This window comes from Pyrgilauda ruficollis, unplaced genomic scaffold (assembly GCF_017590135.1).
Source record: "Pyrgilauda ruficollis isolate IOZ18807 unplaced genomic scaffold, ASM1759013v1 scaffold238, whole genome shotgun sequence".
NCBI classification, from domain to species: domain Eukaryota; kingdom Metazoa; phylum Chordata; class Aves; order Passeriformes; family Passeridae; genus Pyrgilauda; species Pyrgilauda ruficollis.
Window position 1 is genome coordinate 184,474 of NW_024523427.1, and position 27,838 is coordinate 212,311.

At 39.4% G+C, this 27,838-nt stretch overlaps 1 protein-coding gene across 3 annotated transcripts; it reads right to left on the bottom strand.

Annotated features, from left to right (window-relative positions):
- Window positions 1–761: 761 nt before the first annotated feature.
- Window positions 762–27,838, bottom strand: KRAS (KRAS proto-oncogene, GTPase). 3 transcript variants are annotated; one of them, XM_041469613.1, is made up of 6 exons: window positions 27,656–27,790; window positions 26,767–26,784; window positions 26,546–26,668; window positions 20,946–21,124; window positions 19,098–19,257; window positions 762–4,895 (listed from the first exon to the last, which is right to left on the bottom strand). In XM_041469613.1, the coding sequence occupies exons 3-6, from the start codon at window positions 26,654–26,656 to the stop codon at window positions 4,779–4,781; spliced, it is 567 nt and encodes a 188-aa protein (XP_041325547.1). In that variant the 5' UTR covers window positions 26,657–26,668; window positions 26,767–26,784; window positions 27,656–27,790; the 3' UTR covers window positions 762–4,778. The 3 variants fall into 3 exon arrangements, with proteins under 3 accessions (XP_041325547.1, XP_041325546.1, XP_041325548.1); XM_041469612.1 differs by having other exon boundaries at window positions 26,546–26,784; window positions 27,714–27,838; XM_041469614.1 differs by lacking the exon at window positions 26,767–26,784.

Below are 27,838 nucleotides of genomic sequence, written 5' to 3' on the forward strand. Positions count from 1 at the left end.
CCACACTCTGTTGTCACTGCTGGTTCTCCAAATAGCAAACAGGAGTTCACTGGCTCTGAGGGGCTGCACACAGAGGGAGACTTCTGGTCACTGCCCACTGCAGTCCAGGAGAGCTCCAAGGGCCTCACTCAGGCCACTCTTTATAGGATCACAAGTGAGGTGGGTTTAGTCACAGCAATTTTCCATCCTGACTACAGTCCAGGTTGGTAACTTTCTTTGAAATTTCAAAAGCAAAAATGCTGTTCCACTGGGGGTGTCCTTCAGGCAGGCAAAATAAGCTTCCAGGGCTGTTGGTTACAAAGCAGGAGCTCTTCAGACAGCACAGATTCCTGGGAACTGTTTCTGAAGAGCTCCAGATGCTCACAAGGTGCTGAACGAGCATTTCTGACATTACAGCTGGCCTGAGGAGGAGGGGGGTGGGGTATGCAGCACCATCCTCACAGAATTCTAGGACAGAATTTAAACAGTGATGGCAGAGTACAGTACCTTGTGATGAAATGCACGTGCTCCAGTTTCTGCCACCACACTGACATGAAAAACTCCTTCCACATCAACTGAGCTCCTCTGCACCTCCACCTGCTCTGAGCAGCTGCCCCTCTCAAAGACAGGGACACCAAGGGGGGCAAGGACACCAGCTGTGGGACAGGCAGCACCAGCAGAAGTGCAAGAAAGACTAGAGAACAACTGCCAAACACATGGAACTCGTGGGATGCTCTGTTACCTGAAATTCTTGCAGAGGAAAAGGAAACTGAGACAGACACTCACAATAACTATTTTTTATTACATTACAATAAATAGGAGCAGTACAGTTTGACAAAATGACAAATTCCAGATCACCTCACAGCACATACTCCTAAAAACATTAAAAATTTTAAAACAAACAGTGGTCTTTTTTTTTTCCTTTTTTTTTAACTTAATGTCTGGCATGACCAACATTCCTAGGTCACACAACCAAATTATGGAAAAACTGGATCACACTGCATATGTTCCACATCCAATAAAGCACAATGTACAAAATGTGCATGTTTCAGTTTACACTATACAAAAATAGTTAAAATACATTCCAGGTAAACATATTACATTAAGAAGTCATTCTAGTAAGAAGTTGGCACTCAAGAGGAAAAAGCAGAAGTATTTTCAACATGAAAACACAAGACAGTGGAATAAAGAAATGTTAGGAAAGATTTACCATCTATGTAGCTTTATGTAAACTTGAGACACAATGATTTGTTTTACAGTTTGATGGTCTTTGAAGGTAATAATTGTATTGCTTTATAGTCTAGACAAGAGCAGAAGATTGTGTGTGTCAGTATTTACCCACTATCCTGTTACTGCAACAAAGCCCACACAGCAGAAGAGTAGCAAAAAATTTCAGGGCACTGAAACTGGTCAGAATAATTCCTTTTGGAGCAAACCAAGGATCCAGGTATTTAGCAGAGTTACATATAGCTGCTGTAAGAAGGTGTTACTCCCTGACACAAGGCAGTTTGACATCGTGACATAGGCAGTGACTCCTAGGTTTGCTCAGGAGTTGCTCTCAGGACACAGCACCCAGGGATGTTCTGTGGAAGCATCTCAAACAGGGCAGGACATGGCAGTGATGATGGAGCAACTTGTGCAAGCTGCAATCCAACGTGCTTCACCAAATCTCAACAAGCAGGAAGACAAAACTGCACAACAGTGGCAAGGATGGGGTAGGTTTTTTTCCAAGTAAATAAGGGCTAATTTAAATGGATTTTGTACTAATTTAATTAGACTGGCAGCTACAGCTCACTTTTGCTGAAAAACCCCAGCATTGGTTCATATAGAGCTTCATAGCAGAGCTATAGAAACCCACTTTTGATGAATAAGATATTTCAGCTACAAAGTCTCCTAACAGCTTTAAGTTAAATTAACATCAGAATTTTACACCAGCCCTCATCTGACATGCAGTGTGACTCAGTTACCAAAATTAAAATAACCTTAAGATTACTTCCATTTGCTCAAGGCTTACAACCCACTTTTGCTATGTTGTCTATTATCAAGAGTGTTTAAAATGCGCAAGTAACTGTCTCCAACACATTTTAACCTTGGAAGCTCTGAAATATTTTGTGACATTAAGAATCTGTTCTTACTCCTATTTGTCCTTACAGTATAAAGTTAAGTTCTCCTCTTACTGTTTTTCAGACTATTTCATAACTTAGATTTCACACTGAAGCTGAGAGGAGTGGTGTCAGAACCCAGGACACCCCTCTGGGTGCCCTGGATGGCTCGAGCCCCTGGCAGGGGGCTGGGGAATCTTGGAAGGAAGCCAAAGACACTTGGGATTTTGATTCTAACCCATGGAGCAAATTACCAACCTTGTATGAAGAATTACAAGTCACAAAGTTTAAGTAGAATGATAATGAATTTATCACAGGATGAAAAGTGGAATTTTGGGGATTTTACTATAGGGGTCTAGGAGGCAAGATGGAGGGATTTGGGCGTTGTCCTGTCCTTCTTCCTTCTTATTCCTAGCCTCCATCTTCTGTGTGATGCTAGCACTTTTGGATTGGTTTAGAGTAAAAGTAGACAGTCTAACATAGGTGACAGGTATTGGAAAATAATGGTAAATAAAGTACACATAGTTCATAGCATAAAATGTTGACACCAGCCCAAGGGCAGGCAGTGTGCCTCGGACGGACCTGTTGAACAGACCTCTGCAGGTCAGAAAAAGAATGTTTTAGATAAGAGACAATCAACAACCTTGAAAACCAGAGCCAAGGAATTCCGACTCCTTCAACCATCGAGCTGGGAAAAAAGGACTCTCGGGGTCATCCTGACCACAGGAAACCCAAGAGAGTGGAGGAATCTGGATTTTGGTGAAGGGTGGGAACAGGGGGCACAGGCAAGAAAATGCCTGATTTCTCCCAGACACAATGGAATTAAAGAAAACGGAGCAATTCAGACACTCTGTGTTCCCTGCCAGCTTTGCGGGTCCCCACCTACAACAGTCACTCTGAGATTTTTTTGTAGAAGCAAAATAATACTTTTCACAGAAATGGTCCACGTTACACAGTCCAATTTTTACATACATGTGTAAAATGTCCATGGAATACCTCAAGTTATGGCAATGCTGCTATTCCCTGTTCCAAATTTTCCAGTGTCCTGAACTATACTACTTCAATATCTTGTGTTTTATTTTTTGGGTACACCAGAGTCACACCTTCCAGTGTCACTCTGCAGCTGAGTCAGCTCCTGTGGAGAAGTGCACCTTCAGGAACCATAGCTCTCCTGAAACATCTCTACATTTACAGGGAGACACCAGGAACCGGAAATACTGCAACTACTGGCTCATACTTAAGTGGATAACTAGGCTACTGCAGTACCAAAAAGTAAAAAGCTCCTGCAAAAATCCTGCATTAATTCCAATCAGAAAAAAAAAAAAAAATTGGGGGAAGAGAAGAACAAAAATCACAAGAGAACTTAATCACAGAAAAAGACAACATTAAACTCTTGGTATAGCTTCATGACAGTCTAGACACTGGAATGTCACTCACCAACCATTGAATCAGTACTTCACAGACATCACATAAACAACACTGACTCTGGAAATCATGTTCTATGCAAGATTGTGCAAATTCCACACCATTTCCATGGCATAGTGGATTTCCAAATTATTTGTATGAAGCAGCTAAATTCAACTCTTTCATTCACTCATCTAATGTTGCTGGAATTTAGAATTTCTCCCCTATTTTGCATAAAATGGGCATCTGGAAACATTTAATGCCACTCTTGGGGGGGGGCAGGGAAAGAATGGTTTTACTCCACTACGTAATTCAGGACTGATTTTGATTTAATTCTTATGTAAATTCTGAGTCCTTGTATGAATTAACCTAAGAATTTGAATCAACTTCTCTGTTAAGGCATTCTAGTATTTCCTAGAGACACCCAGGGTGAACTCCTGACCCTACTGAACAAAGCTACTCAAAGCTTTGACACAGGGGGATTTCACCTTGCTCTTCAGACACAAAAAGTCAGTGAAGCTCTTAAAGCAATGCATTTAACAACAGCGAATCAACCTAATTAGAACTTTTTCCATTGCCAGGTGTGCATTGTTGTATTTTTAGATTTTTTTCTTTTTTTTTTTTTTTTTAATTTTTATAAAAAAAATAGAGTATTTAAGGAGTGACCGTGACAAATTGCAGTGAAATTTTTTTTGAAAGTTTTCTCTTTACATTCATTAAAGTTGATTTGAAATGCTACAAGACTAGATGCCTAGAAGCAAAATCTACAGGAAGACTATAAAGGCTTCTGGTCTTTCTCTATTGCAATCAATCTAAAATAAAGGAAAGGCTGAAATGAAAGTTTCTTTTGCTAACTAGTCCTTTTTCCCAACCAAATTTATAAACCCAAAAATTCAGAGGAGATGTTAAAATGTGTAGAGCATCATTTGTTTGCTTTGAACACAGAACAGAAGTTCACAATCAGTAAGAAAAATAGGAAGTTAGCAACTGTACATGCACCAAATAGTCCTAAGAGTTCTCAGGTTTTTTGTGGGTATTTTTTTGTTTGTTTGGGGTTTTTGTTATTTTAATTTTTTTTTATTTTCACAGGCATTGCTAGTTCAAGAACCAACAGTCAAAGAATACTGGCACTTTAAGAGGAATGAAGTTTCCACTGTCATTTAAAACAAGCATTCAGGTAAAGCTAACAGGATCATGAAGCAGAAAGTAAAGTAATGCTAAAACAAATGCTAATAATTTAGTGTAATGTACAAAATTACTTCAGTACTTCTTAAGAATAAGGATAAATTGTATTTACATAATTATACACTTTGTCTTTGTCTTCTTTTTCTTCTTTTTACCATCTTTGCTCATCTTCTCTTTGTGTTTTCTGATTTCTCGAACTAATGTGTAGAAAGCATCATCAACACCCTGAAAAGACACAGAAGATACAAATTAGGATGAGGTTCAGACTCACAGGCCTGCTGAGGTACAGCCTGTGTCCCTCCCTGGCCATGTGAGGGGGGGTTCCATCAGCACATTTGGCTGCCTACCTGCCATCCTTTGAACCATGAATCCTGGCTGCAGGACTAATCCTGTTCCTTTCTGGAATTCTGAGCAGCACTGACACAACCACCTGAAGGAACTGCTTTGGTGCCAGCAGGAGCTGACACCTGCTGCCCTATTGCTCAGCTGCTTCTAAACTGGCCTTAGGGCATCCTGCAGGTTACTCACAGGTGCCCACAGATGAAATTCCATTGTTGGTGTTGGTAATGAAGTATGTGCTGCCCTTGTCTCCATCTCCAAGAGCACACCTTGCCCCACTTCAGGCTAGAAAAGTATCATATACAGAGTGTTTATTTATATACTAACACCTCACAATCTGGTTTTAAGTACATATTATCACAGAATCATAGAATGGCCTGGATTGAAGATCCTCCAGTTCCAACCCCAACACCTTCCACTGTCCCAGGCTGCTCCAAACCCCATCCAACCTGGCCTAGGACACTTCCAGGGATGGAGCAGCCACAGCTTCTCTGGGCAACCTGTGCCCCAGCCTCAGCACCTTCACAGCAAAGTTGTGAGGCATTAACAATCTTTATTTATGCTTTAATAATCTATATACAGCTCTGGAATATGAATTCTAATAGTTGTACCAATTATTCAATACCAAATACATAGTTATAGTTTATCCACATATTCTCATCATTTCTCAGGCACTTTGGTATAGTAATCACACCACAGTTTTATAAATCTTTACACATGCAAATTGATCAAATCCCACGTGCTCATGATCAGTTATTTGATTCATCATTCTATTCAACTCTGAAAGTAAAGGACACTTGAAACACATTCTCCCTGGTGCTGGATAGCCACTTAAAATCTCCACGGCTCCAAGATTTCAGCTATAGACACAAAAGCTGAAGTTTGTTCACACTGAGTAGTTTCTCATTATTTTCAGAGGTAATTACAGCTGACCAAAGTTAACTCTGATCTAAAGAGACCAGCATATCTAAAAGGCTGATGTGGACCACTATCAAGTACAATGTTATACAATGTACTTTGTTACAACTTAAGGGAAACAATTTATGGCCTTGCTCTAAGGTTGCTTAAAGTCCCACCAAAGTACTCATGCTGTCAGTCTTGCCTTTACATTTAATAATTTGAGTACAGGTGGTTATAAAATCCTTAAGATAAACATTTTCTTGACTCTTTGCTGCCTTACTCCTTATATCTTTGAGAAATGATAGTGTATCACAGCCAAATGCATCACTATAGAACTGGGTCTAGAAATTCAGTCTCACAAGTTTGCCTTCAAGCTGCCAAAAAACCCCACAACACTCTGCATTTCCTCCTCTATGCCTACTTCAGTAAAGAACTGAAAGTGAACTCTGAAAAAACAAAAAGCCAAAAATCACCTAATACGTTACTGTTTCAGCCAAACTCCAAGTGGTGATGAAACCTACCAAGAAAAGTCCAAACAACAAGGAGGTGTGAAATAGCTTCACTTAAAAGGCAGCACTAAGCACAGTCTAAATTTATTTAAAATCTTCAGGTTCATAAAACATTTACACACAACTGATGTTCAAAGTCCTTGGCAGTGTATCTCCCAATATTAATAGCACACTTTTGCACATTACAAGACCTTGCAAACAACCTGTTCTACATTTTGAGGCGTTATTGACCAATATAAAATTGATTTCCCTAGTGGGAAAACAGCCTTATTTCTGCAAAAGGTCATGTCACTCATTAGTTTTTGTAAAATTAAAGATACTTGGTATTACTTTAGAGAGAAGTAGTGTATTTCGCTTACAGCTTCAGCACAAGGAGAATATTTAGCAATGTTCTAGTAGGAAAATGCTACAGAAGTAGCAACAGTTCATGATTCCACTGCAGGTCTCAGTATTAAGGAGGAGCACAGAACTAAGAATGAATCACAACAGATAAAACAAGCGTTTTGTTCTTATAACATAAGAACCATATAAGAACAACCTCTGCTCAAGACTCCACATGGCCTTAGAGAACCACCTTTCAGAACTGGCTTTCAGTTGGTGCCTTCAAATGAGTCACACTTAAAATTGCAATTTAAGTACTCAAACACGCAATCCTACCTCATTAAACTTATTTTAAAATAAATGCAGAGAAAATAACTTGTACAAAGTAATACCCAGTCTTCCCAATCAACACTGACATTTTTTTTCTACCTAGTAAGACGATGATCTGTTAAATACAGCACATGTTGCAACACAGAATCATAGAACAGTTTGTGTTAGAAGGGGTCTTAAAGATCATCTCATTCCAATCCCCTGCTGCAGGCAGGGACACTTTTCACTAGAGTAGGCTACAGAACTGACCTGCCCTTCATCCTTGCATTTACACCTCTGTAGACAAAGCCTCACTAATTATTGATCATGTTTGGTCCTGCTACAATTCATCTTCAATTCAGGTCATTAATAGAACATGACAAACAAAACTAGTAGATCACTTGTGAGTTAGAAGTGGAGAGCACAAGGTAAAGGGAGGTCTTTTCAGCCTGCCCAGAAATATAAGTAGTGGATACTGTCTCCAGAAGGTCCCTGAGGCATCAACGCCATGAGATCAAAGGCTGCCAACCTTTCCAGTCACCTTTTTCAGTAGGAAGGGACTGCAGGCAGCTGACCTTCCTCCCTCTGACAATGCACTTATTGTGTGCGAGCCTTTGGGGAAGTGAAGATGTACTGAATGAGAGCACTAAATACAGGCTCAGATTAGAAACTCACAGGCTGTGCAGGCTCAGAACTAAACCACAGAGCCTCACTAAAGGAGCACTGACAGGCCTTGCTCCCGGCCCTTGTTCTTCCAAAGGGCAGAGGGAACAGAAACAGCAGAACTGATCCCACAGGAACAGCCTGCTCCTGGCTACAAGTCTGCTTTTGGAGCCCCACATAGTCCCAATGGCTGCAGAGGAGCCTGGAGATGTGGCAGCAGGACCACAAGCATGCATGAGACTGGGCAACGAACCTGGCTGGCAATAACAAACACCAAAATCATAAGGAATTTGGAATTCCTTAAAATACCAGTGCTAAAAATAACCCTTAAACAAGTTCTATATTGTAGGAGTTCTTTCTTATATTTTTTATATATATAATATATATAATTATATTATATATAATATATTATATATAATACATATTATATATACTGTATATTATATATATCTGTTATATTATAATATGTATTTTAATAGATATATAAAAAATATCAACAAGGAGGTGTGAAATAGCTTCACTTAAAAGGCAGCACTAAGCACAGTCTAAATTTATTTAAAATCTTCAGGTTCATAAAACATTTACACACAACTGATGTTCAAAGTCCTTGGCAGTGTATCTCCCAATATTAATAGCACACTTTTGCACATTACAAGACCTTGCAAACAACCTGTTCTACATTTTGAGGCGTTATTGACCAATATAAAATTGATTTCCCTAGTGGGAAAACAGCCTTATTTCTGCAAAAGGTCATGTCACTCATTAGTTTTTGTAAAATTAAAGATACTTGGTATTACTTTAGAGAGAAGTAGTGTATTTCGCTTACAGCTTCAGCACAAGGAGAATATTTAGCAATGTTCTAGTAGGAAAATGCTACAGAAGTAGCAACAGTTCATGATTCCACTGCAGGTCTCAGTATTAAGGAGGAGCACAGAACTAAGAATGAATCACAACAGATAAAACAAGCGTTTTGTTCTTATAACATAAGAACCATATAAGAACAACCTCTGCTCAAGACTCCACATGGCCTTAGAGAACCACCTTTCAGAACTGGCTTTCAGTTGGTGCCTTCAAATGAGTCACACTTAAAATTGCAATTTAAGTACTCAAACACGCAATCCTACCTCATTAAACTTATTTTAAAATAAATGCAGAGAAAATAACTTGTACAAAGTAATACCCAGTCTTCCCAATCAACACTGACATTTTTTTTCTACCTAGTAAGACGATGATCTGTTAAATACAGCACATGTTGCAACACAGAATCATAGAACAGTTTGTGTTAGAAGGGGTCTTAAAGATCATCTCATTCCAATCCCCTGCTGCAGGCAGGGACACTTTTCACTAGAGTAGGCTACAGAACTGACCTGCCCTTCATCCTTGCATTTACACCTCTGTAGACAAAGCCTCACTAATTATTGATCATGTTTGGTCCTGCTACAATTCATCTTCAATTCAGGTCATTAATAGAACATGACAAACAAAACTAGGCTTAGATCACTTGTGAGTTAGAAGTGGAGAGCACAAGGTAAAGGGAGGTCTTTTCAGCCTGCCCAGAAATATAAGTAGTGGATACTGTCTCCAGAAGGTCCCTGAGGCATCAACGCCATGAGATCAAAGGCTGCCAACCTTTCCAGTCACCTTTTTCAGTAGGAAGGGACTGCAGGCAGCTGACCTTCCTCCCTCTGACAATGCACTTATTGTGTGCGAGCCTTTGGGGAAGCGAAGATGTACTGAATGAGAGCACTAAATACAGGCTCAGATTAGAAACTCACAGGCTGTGCAGGCTCAGAACTAAACCACAGAGCCTCACTAAAGGAGCACTGACAGGCCTTGCTCCCGGCCCTTGTTCTTCCAAAGGGCAGAGGGAACAGAAACAGCAGAACTGATCCCACAGGAACAGCCTGCTCCTGGCTACAAGTCTGCTTTTGGAGCCCCACATAGTCCCAATGGCTGCAGAGGAGCCTGGAGATGTGGCAGCAGGACCACAAGCATGCATGAGACTGGGCAACGAACCTGGCTGGCAATAACAAACACCAAAATCATAAGGAATTTGGAATTCCTTAAAATACCAGTGCTAAAAATAACCCTTAAACAAGTTCTATATTGTAGGAGTTCTTTCTTATATTTTTTATATATATAATATATATAATTATATTATATATAATATATTATATATAATACATATTATATATACTGTATATTATATATATCTGTTATATTATAATATGTATTTTAATAGATATATAATTTTATATATATAATTTTTATATATAAATATTTTAATATATAATGCATATATACATACACACATGTATCAGTCACAAGGAATAGAAGCTATTTGTACACCTCTGTAGTACTATGGAGAGAAACCATTAAATTGCAGTTTGAATCAAGAATTTAGGCATTTTTAAATTCAAATCTAGAACTTTTGCAATTCAAACTTTTCACTACTAACCCAGCTCAACCCAAATTGCATTACCTAGATGTCTGCTTGTAGCGCGCTTTTTAGTTTAAAAATCAGACACTTTCATGGAACAAGTTCTTTTGAGGATTTCACATGGAGATTTAGAAGTTTCTCCCTGCTAGATGGAAATTACAAATAGAGCAAAAGATGTGTTGTCCTTTCTGCTTTACTGTGTAACAGCCAAAGGAATGAAACTTTCAGAAAGCATCAGCAGTTCATAGCAGTCTGGGCAGTCAAAGTTTTCAGTCTCCTTGTGCAAGACTAACAGAACTTAAAAAGGCATCCCACAGGCAGCAAGAAGATAAACAATATTCCAAGAGGGAGAAAAACACTCTGAACCGTCCAACTAGATTATTCACAGAATACTGTCATTGCAGTCTGTGTTACAATGAATATTTCTGAAGTCTAAAATTCCAGGTGTAAGGCTCACACCATCAGGTGCTGCTCTCCTTACCCACCTAATACACATCAGACTGAAATAATACATTTTTTTACTGACTGGAAAGTAATACAAGTCAGGCTGGTTTAAATACCAGACTTCTCATTCCACTCAAATCACTACTGAACTACAACTGTGCCCTAATAATTTTGGAATATGCTTCCTCCAGCTCAACTCCCTAAATATGAAGTTGCTGCAAATGCCCATCAATACCATGCAGAATTCACTCGGGAATAAAGGCAAACAATTCCTTCCCTAAGCAGACTCCTGAAGTTCTAGAGCCTTAGATCCAAGACTATTTTCTAAACAGGGTACAGGGAAAAAAGAAAACACAACAACAAACATCCAAAACTCAACAATATCCACTGCTGACAGAAGACTCCCCTCATGGGGGGGGGGGAGAGAAAAAAAAGGTGCAAAACCCCCCCAAATACTTCTCTTGGACATCACTAGAAAGAAAGCAGGAAGCTGGCAGAAGGAAAGGATGTTCTGAGACATAAATAAGAACCTTACAATCTGCAAAAATCCTTCCACTGAAAAACACAATTCCCACCATCCTATTCTCATTCTCCCAACAGAAAGGGAAAGCAGACAAGAGTCAGCATCTTTCAAGTCCCAGTATAAAAAAAATTCTACTTTGTGTATGGTTTCACCAGTAACACACCAAGTAACAGCAAAATTAGTTTCCAGAAGGCTACAGGGTTTAAGCAACTTAATTTCTATTGTTCTCATCAAAAGTCATCTTGCTCAGCTTCTGTTGTTTTTTGATAGCAGGGAAGGATAAAAAAGGTGTTCTGATGGCACCAATTTTAGTAATATTTGGATGCAGTACTAGGGAGTTTAATGACTGAAGTTTCCAGCTTCCTGCAATGAAAACCTGTGATGCAAAGAGTGTCACAAAGTGACTGAATCGTATCATTAAGGTTGGAAATGATCTCCAAGCACATCAAGTCTAACCTCTGACTGATCAACACCTTGTAAACTATGTCATGGCATTAAGTGCCACATCCAGTCATTTCCTGAACATCTCCAGGAAAGCGGACTTCACAGTTTTCTTTAGAAAAAAAAATCTAAATAATTACCTCTGAGCAGTCATTCATCACTTAAAAGATGAGACTATCAAGCCTGAGCAGATCTAGTAAAAATTGATATGAATCAAAAATTTTTCCCCAGAAAGAGAAACAAAACTCCCTGAGGAGAACATTCCCACACTGTGACAGTCTCTGGAAGATACAACCCAAATTCTACTACTTCTCTGCCACATATTCTTAAGTACAAACACACACCTTGAAAAATGAACAGCTTTTCTTTTACAGAATGGGAAATTCCAGGTCATCCTCCACTTGGGACAAATATATAAGGAGCAACAACTCTCTGCACTGGTGCAGAAGGAGGTAAAGAATTAATGGGATAGGAATATCTGCAAGGAGCTGCTCCAATGGTTTGCTCAAAAAGCACTGAAGTGATTTAGACAAGCACTTCTTCCATTCCAGTTTCTTCTTCACCTCCTCCATTTTTTCTTACAGCAGAATACATAGATTAAAAAAAAAAAAAAAAAAAAAAAAAAAAAAAAAAGTTTTTTTGAGATTTTGGATTTGGGTATTGGGGTTTTTTGGTACTTTCTTGTTGGTTTTAGTTTAGTTCCCTCTCCTCCTCCAGTGTTCCTTCACCCCTACCTCTTGTAAAGGCTCTCAAAAAAAGATGAAACCTTATTTTGTCCAAATCTGGATCACTCACGGCATTACAGTTGACAAAAAAAACCCCTAGAAATGGTAAAGGTAAATTTTTTAAGCTGGAGAAGAACAAGGAAAAAATAGCATGGCATAAAGAAGGGCCTGAGAATTAAAAAATCCTGTACACCAGTTAAACACTGTTTTGCTGGATTAGGAACCTCCTATTTCTGCATGTGAGGAGGACTTGTGTTATAATCTTCTCCCCTCAGTTCATCAGCCTGAAGCTTCAACCAATATTCACCTCAACAGTATCAGCAATATATTCCTAATAAAACTCCTTCCTCTTCTTCTCACTCAGAACTGTGACTCCATTTCCCAGCTGGAAAATTCAATATGCAGTAAAGACTTTTTGTTAATCCACTTATCAAAACCCCTCAAAACAATGCAAATCCATATTGAGGACACTGAAATGTGATTGGTTTTATATCTGAAATTATGTCATTGATTAGCCACAAAAAGTCTGATTGGCAAGACACTCTCAATCAGTTTTATTTGGCAAGTGATTTGCAACACTTACCCTGGTACATTACAAACTTACCCTGTTACATTACAAGGCATTTTTTAATTTTCACACACCCTGGAGTCTTTTCTTCTTTGCTGATTTTTTTCACTCTGTACTGTCGGATCTCTCGCACCAATGTATAAAAAGCATCCTCCACTCTCTGCATTGTAAAACACAACTCCTTAAAAACTGCTTTGTTAATGACTGAGACAAACTGGACACCCATGGAAGGGGAAAAAACCACAACAAAACCACTGAAATTATGAGCTTTACTTGAGAAAAGTATATGGAGCTCCATTTATGTATTTAAAATGCTGGGCTTGCTCATTTACTGCTTGATAAAAACTTTCTTGATTACCAATCATTGCGAATATCTATGCTTCAAGCCCTGCTTTTCTTCTGTGCATGGTAACACTGGGCCTAAAAAAGAGCAAGACTTCTTTTCTTCCATTGCTGAAAATGATACTGCTTGTGTACTGAATATTCCCACATTTCTGTGGGCATGGATGTATGCAGGAGCCACAAAACCTCACTGGATTGTGAAGTAGGGGGTACTTATGAATACACATAGTTAAACCACCCACTTGCAGTTTTGAGCCAAAGTGAGAACATGTTACTGTTTGGGCAAAGAAAAGCAAGCTCCTTCATCTTCTGTTCTTTAGGTCAGAAGGGGAACTTTGCAAAAATCCATGGATCAAGCTAACGAAGTAATAAAAAAGTCCCTCCAGGTGATTTCCAAAGTGGTTATAAAGAAATAAAATTTTCTAAGAATACTAAATATGTGGCAGTGTTGGTTTTTAAAACTACTAACTTCACAAAGCAAGCACTGTGCTATTAAATTTAGGAAAAGTGGTATCAGAGCCATGGCAGCAAATGTTCATTATTGTAGTATTTAAGAGTGTTGCTACATCAACAAGACACACCTGATCTGTTCCTCTGGCCAGACTCAGCAACCAAGAGGGTGCCTTAACAACACCTAAATGCAAACAATCTGTGAAGTTCTGCTGCTCAGATCTTAATCTGCTGCAGAAATGCTCCTCAGGTGTTCCAGGGATGACAGAGCTACATGTTTTAGTTCTCTGGTCTCACAACTTACTTTTCTGCAGCTCTGCATTTAGGCCACTTGGATATAAACTACAAGCTTTAAAAAAAATAAATGTACACAGACTGAAGACATTTTTAACCAAACACAATATAAAGAGATACAGCACCAGCTCTAAGTTAAAATATTTCAAAATTAGTGTATCTGTGCATGAATTTAAGGCTTTAGATCAATCTGTGAGGATGTTCCTATTAGAACAACATGAAAAATGTTCCACTGCTGCTTTTTAAGGGGAGAGCAAATCTCTCCTCTGCCTTACTATCAATCTCAGTACTTGTCTCCTCAATCAGATTAACAGGGTTATTAATTTAATACAAACTCATCATTTGAAAATAAAACCACAACACACTGATGATCATGGTAAGCAGCACAACCACTTAAGCCCCAAAGCTTTATTACTACCAATGGGCAGTCTGGGCTTTTATTTGGCAGATTTTTCATAAATTCTCTCTCCATTTCATCTTCATATTATGGACTGAACAACAAAAGCCAGCCAGCATTTACAACCACAGTTACTGGGTCATTTTGCATGACCTGTGCCACAGGTTATCACACTTAACATTTATTTTTAACACACTGTTGCTTAATCCTTACAGTTTAAGGGTTCTTTGAGGGTTCTGAACTACAAGCCTCTTCAATTTGAAGATTAAATGAATTAATTTATTTTTTGGATTGTATTTCCCTGTAAATGCATAATGTGCCCTCTCAGGATGTAGTGAAGTATAGACAAGTCTTACGTTCCAGGTATGTCAGGTTGCAAAATATAAAGAAAACCACTAAAACAGGCAAAATCCAAGTAAAGCTCATACTTCCATGTTTTTCTCGAAGGAATGGAAGTTTCTTTCTGAAGTGCAAACAGCAAACATTGATCAGCTGCTATGTGCCAAAGCACAGGCTGTACAAAAATCAGCACTTTCACAAATCTACTGTTTTGCAGTAGAAAGATGTAATTTGATTATGGAGCTTTCACATTAAAAATTATGTAACAATTGTTGAGTAACATTTATTGCCAACTTTCCCATCACCAGTAGGAGCTGTAATTTGCTTTAGCAATGCAGAGAGATTGAGAGACACAGAGTGAGAAAAGAAATTGCTATTACTGCCACCACCAAGAACAGACTTATGAACCCTGCTGAAAGAGATTATTCTGAAAGAAAATCTGTACATGCACATATTTGCTTATAGCATTAGCCCAAGGTGACATTTTAAAGAGCCAGATGCCAATCCTACAAACTTAAGTAATTTTAATACCAATTTAAGACTCTCTAGTATTTTTTTCCTTCAATAAGCAATGACCATATAAATAAAATGGAACTAATCAGTTCTTTTAGCTGTCAGAGCAGGAAGCAAAAATACCCTTTGGCAGTTATTATAAACTTCAAAATCCAAACAGCCCAAGGAACCCAGGACTTTGAGGCAATGTTTTTGAGGTCCTTTTGCCTCCTGAATGACAGCCAAACACTCCATTTAAAATATGACCATGTGCAAAGAAAGGCTGTTTCAATCCCAGACCAAAGTATCCCAAACAGGAATCTTCCCAAGTTCCACTTCTGTAGCGCTTAAAGGAAATGAAAGTTAGCCCTGACAACTCAAAACTGTTCTGTGCCCATCCTTAAACACTTTATCACAGCTTATTTTCTAAAAGCAACCAAAACTTTCTACCCTTGGAGCTTTGTCCCTGGGAGAGGACTAAGCTCTTCCAGAAAAGTTCTACCTTACAACAGACAAGTGACAAGAAAAAACTCAACGCCCAGTGTAAAAAGTCTGACCAAGTTAAAGATCATTGAAAACAAAGCTTTAAGATGAAACCTGTACACAAGAACTGTATTAAAAATGGCTTGGAGTGATACAGTATCATTAAAAAGACATGACAAACCCCTAAAAAAATGGTTCAAGCAAACTGTGTTATCAGTTAGCCATGAATTTTAACTGTAGGATACGTAGGAATGAATTTCTGTAAATACTGCCCCAGTTACTTCACCAGACCAAGCATAGGTTCTCAACTTAGTTTCATCACAAGGCTGGGGTCTAACCCACTGTACATCAGACAGCTGAAATAACCAAAATGCTTTTTTAGCAGCATTCTGGTGATTTAGCTCAACTTCTTCATTACACACTTCAAAAGTACGTTTAAGCATGTATTCTAAATAATGACACCTCAATCTTTGGGAAACCCTTTACTACGCTTGCAATAATGCTCAATCATCTGCTTTCCCTGTGAATCTAATACCAGCAGGAAAGCTAAAATATTCCAAGGGAAACAAAGCCCTACAGTCAAACCACATTGAGGTGGTTTGGCCTCACAGCTTTGCCCTGTGTAACTCCCAGGCATGGAGAAGCCCAATAAAGAATGGCAGGTGTAGCTTTGGTGGGGATAAATCAAGTTTGTCCCTCATCTCTCACTGATATTATTGATAATATTTGGAGCTATATGTTCACATAGACAGGGAAGAACCTGAATACAAAGCTTATGTCAAACAGAGAAAAGCAAAATCAGCAATCAAAATAAACCTAAGCCATTCATCCCCTTTTCCATAAGGATTGTGAAAGGATGAGTAAATGCTCATGGCCTTACAAAACCACCAGTAATGCCACTTGCTTACTTTCAGAAACAGGACTATCACTAATTTTCATAAATTACATTACTGATTTCAGTCAGTGGTACATTTGAAAATATTAATAATCTGTAGCCTTATACCCAAGTTGTAGGGCCCACTAAGGCAAGGTTTCACTGATGAATTCAATGATTTGTTTGAAAATTCACAGAGGAATTTGGCTTAAAACACCATCTTCTTGCTGTGAGTTGAAGTTCACATCTTTATTCTCAGTCAGAACCCAAACACACTAACTTCTAGAACAACTTATTTCTGTACTTCATTTCGGTATTCTTCTATTTTCTGTCCTTGCTTATGAATTTTTTAAAATCTTAAAAACTTAGTTGAAGTGAGATATCATCCTGCATGAGCATGCAATCCTTTTGAAAGTGTCTTGGCAATCAAAAAAGTCTACTCTGACAACTCCCTCCCATTTCCACCTTCCCAGCCTCCTTCTGCAGAAACATTTCTGATTCCCTCTGAGCTCCAGCAGAACTGGGCATAGGAAAGGGCAGAGGCAAGAAAATGGTGCCTTTCAGCAGGGCATTAGTGATGTTGTTTCCATGTGGTGGAAGGTAAGGACAGGAATAGAAAAGAAGGCTCCTACTTTGAAAGATTCATGGCAGTTTCCACAGACTCCAGAAGACCACCAGCTGCATCTGTTCATACTTGGAAGGTCTCCATGAGGACAGAGAGTATCAGAATTTTATTTATGTACTGACTTTCAGACAAAGAGTGAATAAAACTATAGCACACAGGCCTATGCAGTTCCCAAAATGGTTTGACTCCCCTAATTTAAAATTACTTTTGAAGAAGGTGTGTGTATGTCTGTATATATTTATATATTTACACATACACATATTTATATATATGACAGTGTGACTGAAAAATCATTCTATGCATATACACACACACATGTATATACAATCACATACACTAACATTTAGATCCTCTTTTTATAACTAAATTCTAGTTCTTTCTCCAATGCCCGTTTTTCTTCCCAATAATATTTTATTTACATGGCATCCTATGAAGGAATTTCATAGCATAACAAGCTCTGAACAGCACTGGAAAAGAATGAGCAGCCATCCCTAGTGGTGCCACCTTTTCAAATCCAACAGGTTCTACTGGGCATCTTTGTTTTCAAATATCCTTTTTAATAGAAGTGGCTATACAAAAGGAGTATTTCCCCAACAAAGCCTGATGCTGTATAAAACAGATTGAACAAACTAAAACCTAGATATTGGTGTAGCACTTCTATTGTTTCAAACCTAAAATGTAATTTCAGAGTTATTTTTTCACCCTCCTATCTCCATGACAGCCACTAATACAGCACCTTCCAAACAAAGCCACTGTCATTATTCAGTCCACTTGTATGCCCCCCTTCTTCAGGACAATTGTGTGGCCTAATTTATTCTCAGTCATTCAAGGTTGGTAATTCTGCTTTTGTTTTTTTAATCCTACCCAACAGAGACTTCCTTGGTTGCCAGAAGTTAGCATTGCTTTGTGAAGTTTCACTAATTAGCCCAGGTTTCAACTTGTCAAAAACTTGGGTGGGTGGAGCAAATTTGCACTAGTAAAATACTCATTTCTCAGATCCAAACGTGCCTTACAAGCTATGAGGAAATTTTGCCAGGTGATTTAACTGGATCTCTTCAGAAATTCTGAGCAGTTACTCCAACTGCAGCATTCTGCCCTTACTTACCTCCTGAATTTGATTCACAACCTGCACATAACACTGCTGATTATGCAGAGTAGGAGCCACTCTTAACACTCTAGGCCTGTTCTAATTTGTACTAAAGAGAAACCACCAACCAGCATTTTTCAAGATTGCTTTCTTCCAGAAGGACTGAACTGGTTCCACCTCTATCCATAGTTTCTCTTCTCCTGAAAGCTCAGATGTGCCACTCTCGTCACCTGTGCCCTCACACAGCCCAAGAGAGGCACTGAAAGGACCAGTGAGCTACAATAGATCAAGAGTGAGCTCTAAAGTCTTAGGAAAAGTATCATTTTACACAAACAACTAATTCAGGAACTTCAGAAATAGCCTGAAGGTCAATTGCTTAGGTGTATCAAGCATGTCCCCGTAATTAGAGAATCGATGCCTCAAGGAAAAATTCTTTTCTTATTAATGAAAACACTTAAATCAGAATAAACTAATTAGTTGCTTGTCTGTTTAATCCTCTTGCTGAGGGAAAAAAAGCATTTCACCTCTAAGGAGAAGTGCTTTTCCATTAAAAGAAAAGAATTGCTATTCTATTAAAGCTTCTCACAAAGTCAAGAATGCTGCAAACACCTGACACAGAAGAGAGTAACAGCAGGCCAGGTCTCACTCAGAGTCTGCCCACTTGAAGCCAATCAATCACTCATCCATAAGCAATTATCAATTATAAGCAAGTTGACAGAAAGAAGAAACACCCCAAGGAGTTCCAATCTGCAGAAATGCATCCATTTATATGACTAAGCAAATGTCAATGCCTGGAATAATTAACATTATGGTAATTCAGGTGAAAGCTCTGCCTTTGCATCTGGGAAGTTTTGAGCTTTACCTGTCTTGTCTTTGCTGATGTTTCAATGAAAGGAATTCCGTAACTTCTTGCTAAATCCTGAGCTTGTTTTGTATCTACTGTTCTGGAAGGCAAATCGCATTTGTTACCTACTAGCACCATTGGGACATCTTCTGAGTCTTTAACTCTCTTTATTTGTTCCCTAAAAACAAAGAAAAAGAGAAGATTGCATTTAAAAAGTATTAATAGTTTATACAGATTTTAAAACAGTTAAAACATTAAATTAACAGAGCTGAACATCATTCTTTATGTTAATCTACTGCACATGCACTGTTGGAAGCCACTAAACAATAAACGGATCAATCCTGTCACCATCAAGTTTAGCATCTTACTAAATAAAAACAACCAACCAACCAACAGCCTGACATTTTACAAACTACTATAGAGGTTAATGTCATTACACTGGTTTTTTAAAATATTTCTTTTAGCTTTGCAGCAGCTAGTATCAGAATAAGCTTAACAAGCTCTGGTATTAATCTTATACTTACCTCTCATATTCATAATACTCCATTCATTTGCCAAAACACTGCCAAAAGCTCTGTGTCTGCTGTCTTGATTTTGGTTTGGTTTTGGGGGGAGGTTGTGATTTTCTTTTGTTCTTTAAGTAAAGACAGCATTAAAAAATCTGCACTAAGGGGGTTTACAACTCTGAAGACCACTGGTCTGGCTGTCTACAGAGAGATATTTAGTAAGAGTCCTTTCAAGCACTAGTTAGAAAGCATCTTCAAAGATGTTAGATGTACTTGTGAGGAATCTTGAAGAAAAATCATTAATTTCATTACTTCTGCCTTCCCAAATAATCTAGCAGTGTGTTCCCTCATTAAAATATACACTGTTTCCAGCTCTTTATGATCAATCAGCTTCACGCCTAGAAGGTCACCCACAGGTCTGTCACTGCACAGAAGAATTTCCAGCACTCAATTCCAAACACTCTTTGAAATAAACTGTGAAGGTCTTCTTATGCAAATCTGCAACTCTCTTTAAAAACAAAAATTCCTCATGAAAACCTCTATGCTCCTTCTTCCCCTTACACCAACATCTTTCTTGCCTTTTTCCCTTCCTCCTCTAAACCTACAGGAAACCCATTTGTGGTATTACTATTATTATTATTACTACTACCTAACTGTGGATAGACTAACATGTTTGGGACTAACCTTAGGCTGATGCTGATGAACTCAGTCATCTTTGGTGGGAATTGCATTGGCTTCTAATAGGGAGAATTCAGGGATAACAGTAAGGTATTAAGTTATAAATGATCTGCTATGGAATCACCAGAGACTGCTTCCATTTCTAAATCAGTGTAGTTGACAAAGAAAGCATGAGTTGGAATTCTTAACTAATTCTTTCAAAGAAAATAATATGAAGAAATTAGTAACAAGTTGGTTTTTACTGTCATTTTGGAGCTTTGGTTTTGTGTGTTTGTCCTCCTCAGGCATCAGGGTTCACAAAGGTTATTCTTCTCACAACATTCCCTGGATTTCCCCCTCCAGCCCCAAACAAAACCAGCAATTGCCCTTACCATCTGTACAATTACAATAGCTTCAGTTTTTCCATCTTAGCAAACAATTCCATCAATGGAACAGACAGAATTTTCTTTGGGTAAGTCTTGACTCAGAAAACTAAGTCACAATAATTTACACCTCATTTATGAGCGAGGCAGATTTCCAGACTACCCAAAATTCCAGATAACAGATGCACAAATAAGCTGCAATATTGTTAATTTTCAGATTTTCCCTATTTGATGAGAGATCACTGTATTATCCAGAGGAAGAACAAGCCCCCTTCCCAGCTAATAACAAGAGCTGGTGGATTATCTCTTCATATACACACCTATAATGGTGAATATCTTCAAAAGACTTTGTATTGTTTATGGCAAACACACACAGGAAGCCTTCCCCTGTTCTCATATACTGGTCCCTCATTGCACTGTATTCTTCTTGACCTGCTGTATCAAGAATATCCAAGAGACAGGTTTCTCCATCAATTACTACTTGCTTCCTGTAGGAATCCTAGGGAAAAAATACACCTTGGTTAACCACAAACAGGTAAGGTTTTGAACATCAGTAAATCTGGAGATAATCAAATTATTTACCAGGAATCAGAGTGACTGAAAAGGTTTGACTGTGCTAAAGCTTGCTAATTTATATAAAACTTTATTTTATTTTAATTTTTTGTTATTTCAACCACAATTTGTCCCTCATTCTATGCTACAAGAATGCACAAAATAATAAACCAGAAAAAATACACAAGTAAGACAACGCCAAAAATCTTAGCTACTGAAAAGGAATAGAAGAATAAAAAGCCTTCAGTGTTTGGGACAGAAATCTGTTTTGTATGCCTGAGCAGGTGTGTATAATGGTATCTGTTGTTAAGTTACCAAAATTGAGCAGATGTATTTGAAATTGAAGCTTTTCAGCCAGGACAGACCAACAGAGCCATATTAAAACCCTGACAGGCTGGTTCACAGAGATGTCAGAACAAATTATTTCAATGCTATCAAATCAAAGCTTTCAGGTCACTGACTGAAGTGGCTACAAAGTCCCACCAGCTATTAGATTTTATTACATCCCTGTTTAGGTGCCAGGCTTCTATGAGTACACAGTCTTAGAAGTAAGAAGGTGAGCATTACATGCCCAATAATTTCTATAAACACCTCTGTGCTTGAAATAAAGCCAAGGCAATGAGCTTGGAAAAGGTGTCATCAACCAGCACCATGAATTATTCCCAGTAAACAGCTCTTGTAACAAATACCAGGCATGAACACCAGCTCCTGCTGTCACCTTCCAGCTTCCTTGGCTCAAGATTAACGCAACATTGCTGCTGTTCTGACACTGTACAGGAGTGAACCTAAGCTACTGAGAAGGGAATTAAAGAATTAAAATTGCAGTTCCAGCCAGCTGCAAGGACAGCCTACCTTCCTTTCTACCCATTTGAATGCACAGCACACGTACTCTTAGGCAATTTCTATCCATTTGTAATGTTACAAAAGATTCTGTTCCTTCCTGTTGCTCATGTTAAGAAACAAGCAGGAGTTAATTGTAAATAACCAGTATTTTAAACCAAACCAACTCTGTAACCTCACATTTACTGTTAAATGTCATCCAGGCTCATGATATCAGATAAAACAATACTTACTGTTTACCTTAAAGATAGAATCTTGCCTCCAACATGATTTTGGGACTATTTATTTCACAGAAGTGCAAATTCAGTGTCCAGGTAATAAGTGGGGAAGTTACTCCAGAAACTTTAAAGCCATGTTTAAATATTGATACAGCTGAGAAACACACAAGCTCCACTGTGTTTTAAAATATAACTAATATTCTGTCTTGCTGTTTAAAGGGAAAAAATTACAAAAAACCCCCAAACCTAAGGATGCATCTTCATTCCAACACTTCCATTCAAGAGCAGATCCCCCATGTCCTAGAATACCTTTACCACAGTACTAGTAGAAATTCTATCATTATACCAGACATTTTTACAAAGCTTGCGTTTTCTCTTCTTGCAATTTGACTGCTAGTTCAAAAAGATGAAAAGCAGTTCTTGAAAAGCCTGTACTATTGCTTTCCATCTTAAGGACTTCAAAGGGAAAGAAATTCCCCTCAAATGAGCACTACACAAAAGCTTTAAGTAATTTTCATCAAAGAAAATAATTTTTAAGAGAAAATTGCTTTTAAGAACTGCCTACCATGTTGGCAGTAGCAGCAAAGATACACCAGCAAAAAGCAGAGCACAGATACAAAAATTACTATTTTGAGGTGCTATGTTGCTTTGCCACTTCTGGGGAGAAAATCTTAGCTACTACCGAGTGATGGGACTTGAAGCAGAAGGAAAATAAAGATGTGGGAGAGAAAATTGAAGCTTATGATTTCCAGATGAGTGAAATAATAAATATTTTTATTTTTGGCCTTTTTCCCCTCCCCCTTGCAAAACATCAAACCTGAAATTCACACTTGACACTATTAAGTAAAAACAAAATGCAAACTAGAAATGATGCAAACTAGAAGATTAATTCCTACCCAGCTTCAAATGTGAAATTCCAGTTGTCCCAAGTATACAGCACATAACTTTAAAAAATTTCATTGATCACATAACCTGCTTTTATTGGTCTTTCACAAGCCATAAAAAACAGCAACAATTATGTTAAAGGAGTAATAATTCCATATGCTCATGAGCACTGATAAGAAAATATTATATGAAATCTCAGCTTTACATTACATAAGGAATTTAGCTATTTAGCTAAAAAAAACCCCAGTGCTTAATAAATCCCATCTAGGCAAGTAATTGTTACCCCACAAACCTTCATTATACTACAGATTTAATGCTAAAAAAATCACAGCTCCTAAGACTAAGCTATTACTAAATATTGGTGCTTGTTTCACAAAGGCACAGGCCATTTAAGAACACAGACTTAAATATCAGTATTCCTAAATCAGCCGAGGGATTTGGCTAATCCAATTTCAAAATCTCTGACAAGCAGCTAGGAAAGCTGCTCTTACTCTGGAACGTTTTAAAGACGACACATATTTAGGGCTGAAATGTCCTGAAAATGAAAAAAAGCTAAAAAATGAAAGAAAGTCAAGTGAGCACAAGTAAGATTTACTCAGCCTCCGCCAGTAGAGGGCACTGCCCCAACTGCTCAGACCAGATTTACAACGGTTGCTGCCCATTTAATTTAAAATAAAACACTTAAAATTACTTGGCTATATATCCTTGCTCAGACATCTCCTTCAAATAAAGCATTGGACTGCGAAACACACATAAAGCATCGATATCTGAACAACTGCAGTCACCCAAACACCCATTTTCAGTCCTCCCCCTGCCCTGCCATCTGCTGCGCTCAGATTCAAGTAATAAAACACTCAAGCAGGCCCTGAAACTTGACGTTTTCCAATCAGGTTATTTGTTGAATCATTAGGTTCATTCCACCAAAAAGCAGCAGCGAAATTAACATTGTAAAGGCACCTGTGATTAAGTAATTAGTGTGTTTTTTCCCTCTGCTCCACCATATTATGTCTTCACAACATGAGAATTTTAGAAGTGTGGAGTTTCATTCTGTTAATCACAGCAAATATTTAGAATTATTCACTAACTGTGTAGTTATGAAATATACCATGGAAAACAAACACTGAACTATCTCCTCTATCTTACCCAAAATTATTTAGCATGATTATCTGCAGGAAAAAGAAGTATTCTGCTGTATGGCAATGAAAGAAAACAGTACTAAGTGGCAAACAACAGTAGTAGACACCACTGAACTATCCTAATTATTTACCAGTCAAGGCAATTTTAGCTTTATCTCCTCATACTGCCTAAAACCCACTCCACAGCCACTGTTCTTTGATCAGCATCACAACTACACCTACACAGGAAACACCATCACCAACCCTTCTCAACCAAGTGGATTCTGCCCAAGCATGAACTGGAGCATATAAACCAAATTTTTATTTTTGTTCCCACTCCAAATCACAGCCTGTCCTTGTTGGCACTGAATTACTGCTTACTCAGGTGTGAGCGCATGCAAGGCCAGTTACCAGGGGGAGGAAGATACAGTTTCCATCCCCGAGGCCTCAGAATTTACAAGATAAGAACAGCATCTAGTAGACAAGAGCGTGTAAAAGGAGCAGAAATTAATGCTGCTCCATGTGACAAGATGTGAATGCTGGCAAAACCTCTTAGGTTGCTTAATTACCAGTTAATTTGGTGTCATTCTTAAAGAACACATGGATTCTGGACCACAGCACTGAATTTGTGTGCCCCATCCCTGGAAATGGCCACGGCCAGGTTGGACAGGGCTTCGAGCACCCTGGTCTTGTAGAAGGTGTCCCTGCCCATGGGAACAAGATGATCTTTAAGGTCCCCTCCAACCCAAACCAGCCTACGATTCCATGAATGAAAGACACAGTTCGGGGATTTTCAGTTCATTCTATAAGGAACTGTATTTCCATTTTATTATTTTACATTAAAAATGTGTTTAATGTCCTTCAAATCACTCAACTGGAGGGACAGCAAAATCCCTCAAGTGCTCCAGGAATACAGGTATTTCAGTTTCTGTGTTCCTAAACTGTTTACACAGTGACAACTTATAAGATGGAACCTGCATCCACTTTCTGCAGTGTTTAAACACATCTCTAACCTAAGACAAACCCAGGTAATTATGAAAAAGCATCAAAGACCAACAGCCTCCAAAGGTATTTTTGCAGGAAAAAGTAAAATCCCATTTGGCTGGTTCCTCTCAGCAAGTTTGGTGTGATTTTAGAGAGTGTTTGGGGTTGTTGTTTTAAGACTTTCTTTAAGAAAGAGCTGCTCTGCTGGTGTAAGTCAAACAGAGTTTTCTGCACAGGTCTAGTCACAAAACCATCTGCAAGCAAGGTGTTACTTGGCCATGCAAGAGACAGACAAGAAGACACATGGAAAGAACCTCAAGTCAACACATCTCTGTTTGGGCTTAGGCCCTCACTAAATCTGTGCTACCTCAGGGCACTGGCTCCTCCTGCTTGTCCCTGAAAATCACTAGCTACACACTTCCCAAGTCTCCATTTTAAGCCCAGATTTAAACCCTTGTGATTCCTTCAAGTGAGCGTGCAAGTGCCTTGCTGGATAAACGTATAAATGAAGTCATGAGATGCAGAGCTTCAGTGCTGGGAACATAAAAACCAGGTAAGTTATGGTGTCATTTCTCCTTTTATAGAGTCTGAGGTTGTTAAATGCAACGACCCACAGGAGATTTCAGACAACACCAGTATTTTTCTTGTATTTAAAAGGCAGAGCTTGCCTGCTTATTATAAACCTTTAAAACAGCACAACTTTTATAAACAGTTTCAAATACTGAGGTACTGAGCAATGTATTTCAAACAATCCATTTCAGAAGCTATCTTAAAACATCTTCTCTAGATAGGGAAACTCGTACTGGTGTGTTTAAAGAAAGAAAAAAACCAAAACAAAACAGGCTCCAATTTTTGCTTCATTCACTGCAACATCCTAGGACTCATTTCTCCCTGTGTGAAACAGATCCCCGACAGGAGCTGAGAAAGAGTGGCACACACATTTCACAACCACTAATTTTCCTTCTTATATAAAGAAAAACGTCCCATTTAAGAGGTTGCACAAAGCTATAAAGGGCTTCACCAAGAGTTTTCAAGTGAGTTTGCAAATACTTTGTCATGGAGATCCTAAACACCCGCATTCACACTGCCCAAGGATACACGACAGTTAACGCCATGCTTTTAATTTATCAAAACTGGTAATTTGTTACTGCAGCTGTTGTTCCACAGCCAGATCAAGAAGCACAGCAATTCTGTCTCCAATGCAGATTATCTCTGAGCTCTTTTTACCATAAAGCCCTGTCCTTGTGGTAAGTATGCAAAAGGAAAGAAGCACCAATATTCACTGATAATCTCCCCTCACAAAAAGCATGAGATGGAAGTGTTTACCTCTATTGTGGGGTCATATTCATCCACAAAGTGATTCTGGATTAGCTGTATTGTCAAGGCGCTCTTGCCTACACCACCAGCTCCAACCACCACAAGTTTATACTCTGTCATTTTTTAGCAGACCTGATGACAAAGAAACCAACATTAAGCAGAGCTGGGCTCCCACTAACGAGGATGCTGCCGGTGCCTTCTCATTCAGCGTCAGGATCCTCTACTATTACCGGGAAGCAGCTCCCTTCCTGCAAGACAAGACAAAAAGGGATGAGGGAATGCTGTTCCTCAAATATTACACGCACAGGGAATATTAGAATGGGCACTCGGCCGACAGGCAGCGGTCACACCGAGATTAAAAGAAATAAGTAAAAAAAAAAACCAGAAAACAATACACCAAAAAAACCCTAACAACAAACCCCACAGTAAATAAATTTAAAAGGCGCTGAATTCCGGGAAAAGCGAAATGAGTATTTCGTGCAGGGAATTAATCCACTTAGAGATTTAGTTCCCCGCTGCTTCCTCCCGGTGCCTGGCGGAGCCCGCCCGGAGCGTCCCAGCTCCCCTCGGGATGAAGCTCACAGCCGGAACGCGTCTCTCGTGCCTGGACAGGAGACAGGGCGAGCACGGCTTCTCCCGCCGGCTTCCCCTGCACAGTTTATGGTGGGTTTTATTAATTTTTAATTGCCGGGCGAGCCGCGCCTGCGGGACCCCCGCGGCTCCGGGGCATCGCCCGCCCCGCCCCGGCTCCCTCTGCCCCCGCCAGCGCCGCGCCCGCGTCGCCCCAACTTTCCGGGTTTAAGGATTTGCGAGAAGGAGTGAAGGGGGGAAAAATAAAAAATCCATGAGGGCTCAGGAAGGGGTGGGGGATGCCTCGGGCGAGCGCCGAGTCCCGCAGGGCGTTGGCCACCTGTCCCCTCCCGCCGGGAAGGGAAGAGAATGCGGCTCCGGGGGATGCCGGCGGGAGCAGCAGGACAGGAGAGGGAAAAGGAGACGGAAGGAGCAACGGCGATGGGGGAGAAAGGGGGCGCCGGCTGCGCTTCCCACCTCGGAGGGAAAGCGGGCAAGGAAGGAAGGAAAAGGGTCGCCCCGGCTCGGCGGGGTGAGAATAGGCAGTACCTGGCTGACCGTGCCGCGTGAGCTCCCGGCACCCGCCGTGCCCGCGTCGCGTCCCTACCTCTCCTCTCGTTTCCCTTCCCGCTCCAGGTCCCTTTCCTTCCCGTCCCGGTGCGAAATGGCGGGGGACGAGCAGGGCTGGGCGGGCGCTGCCCAGGGAGCCGAGCACCGATGCACGGATGGACG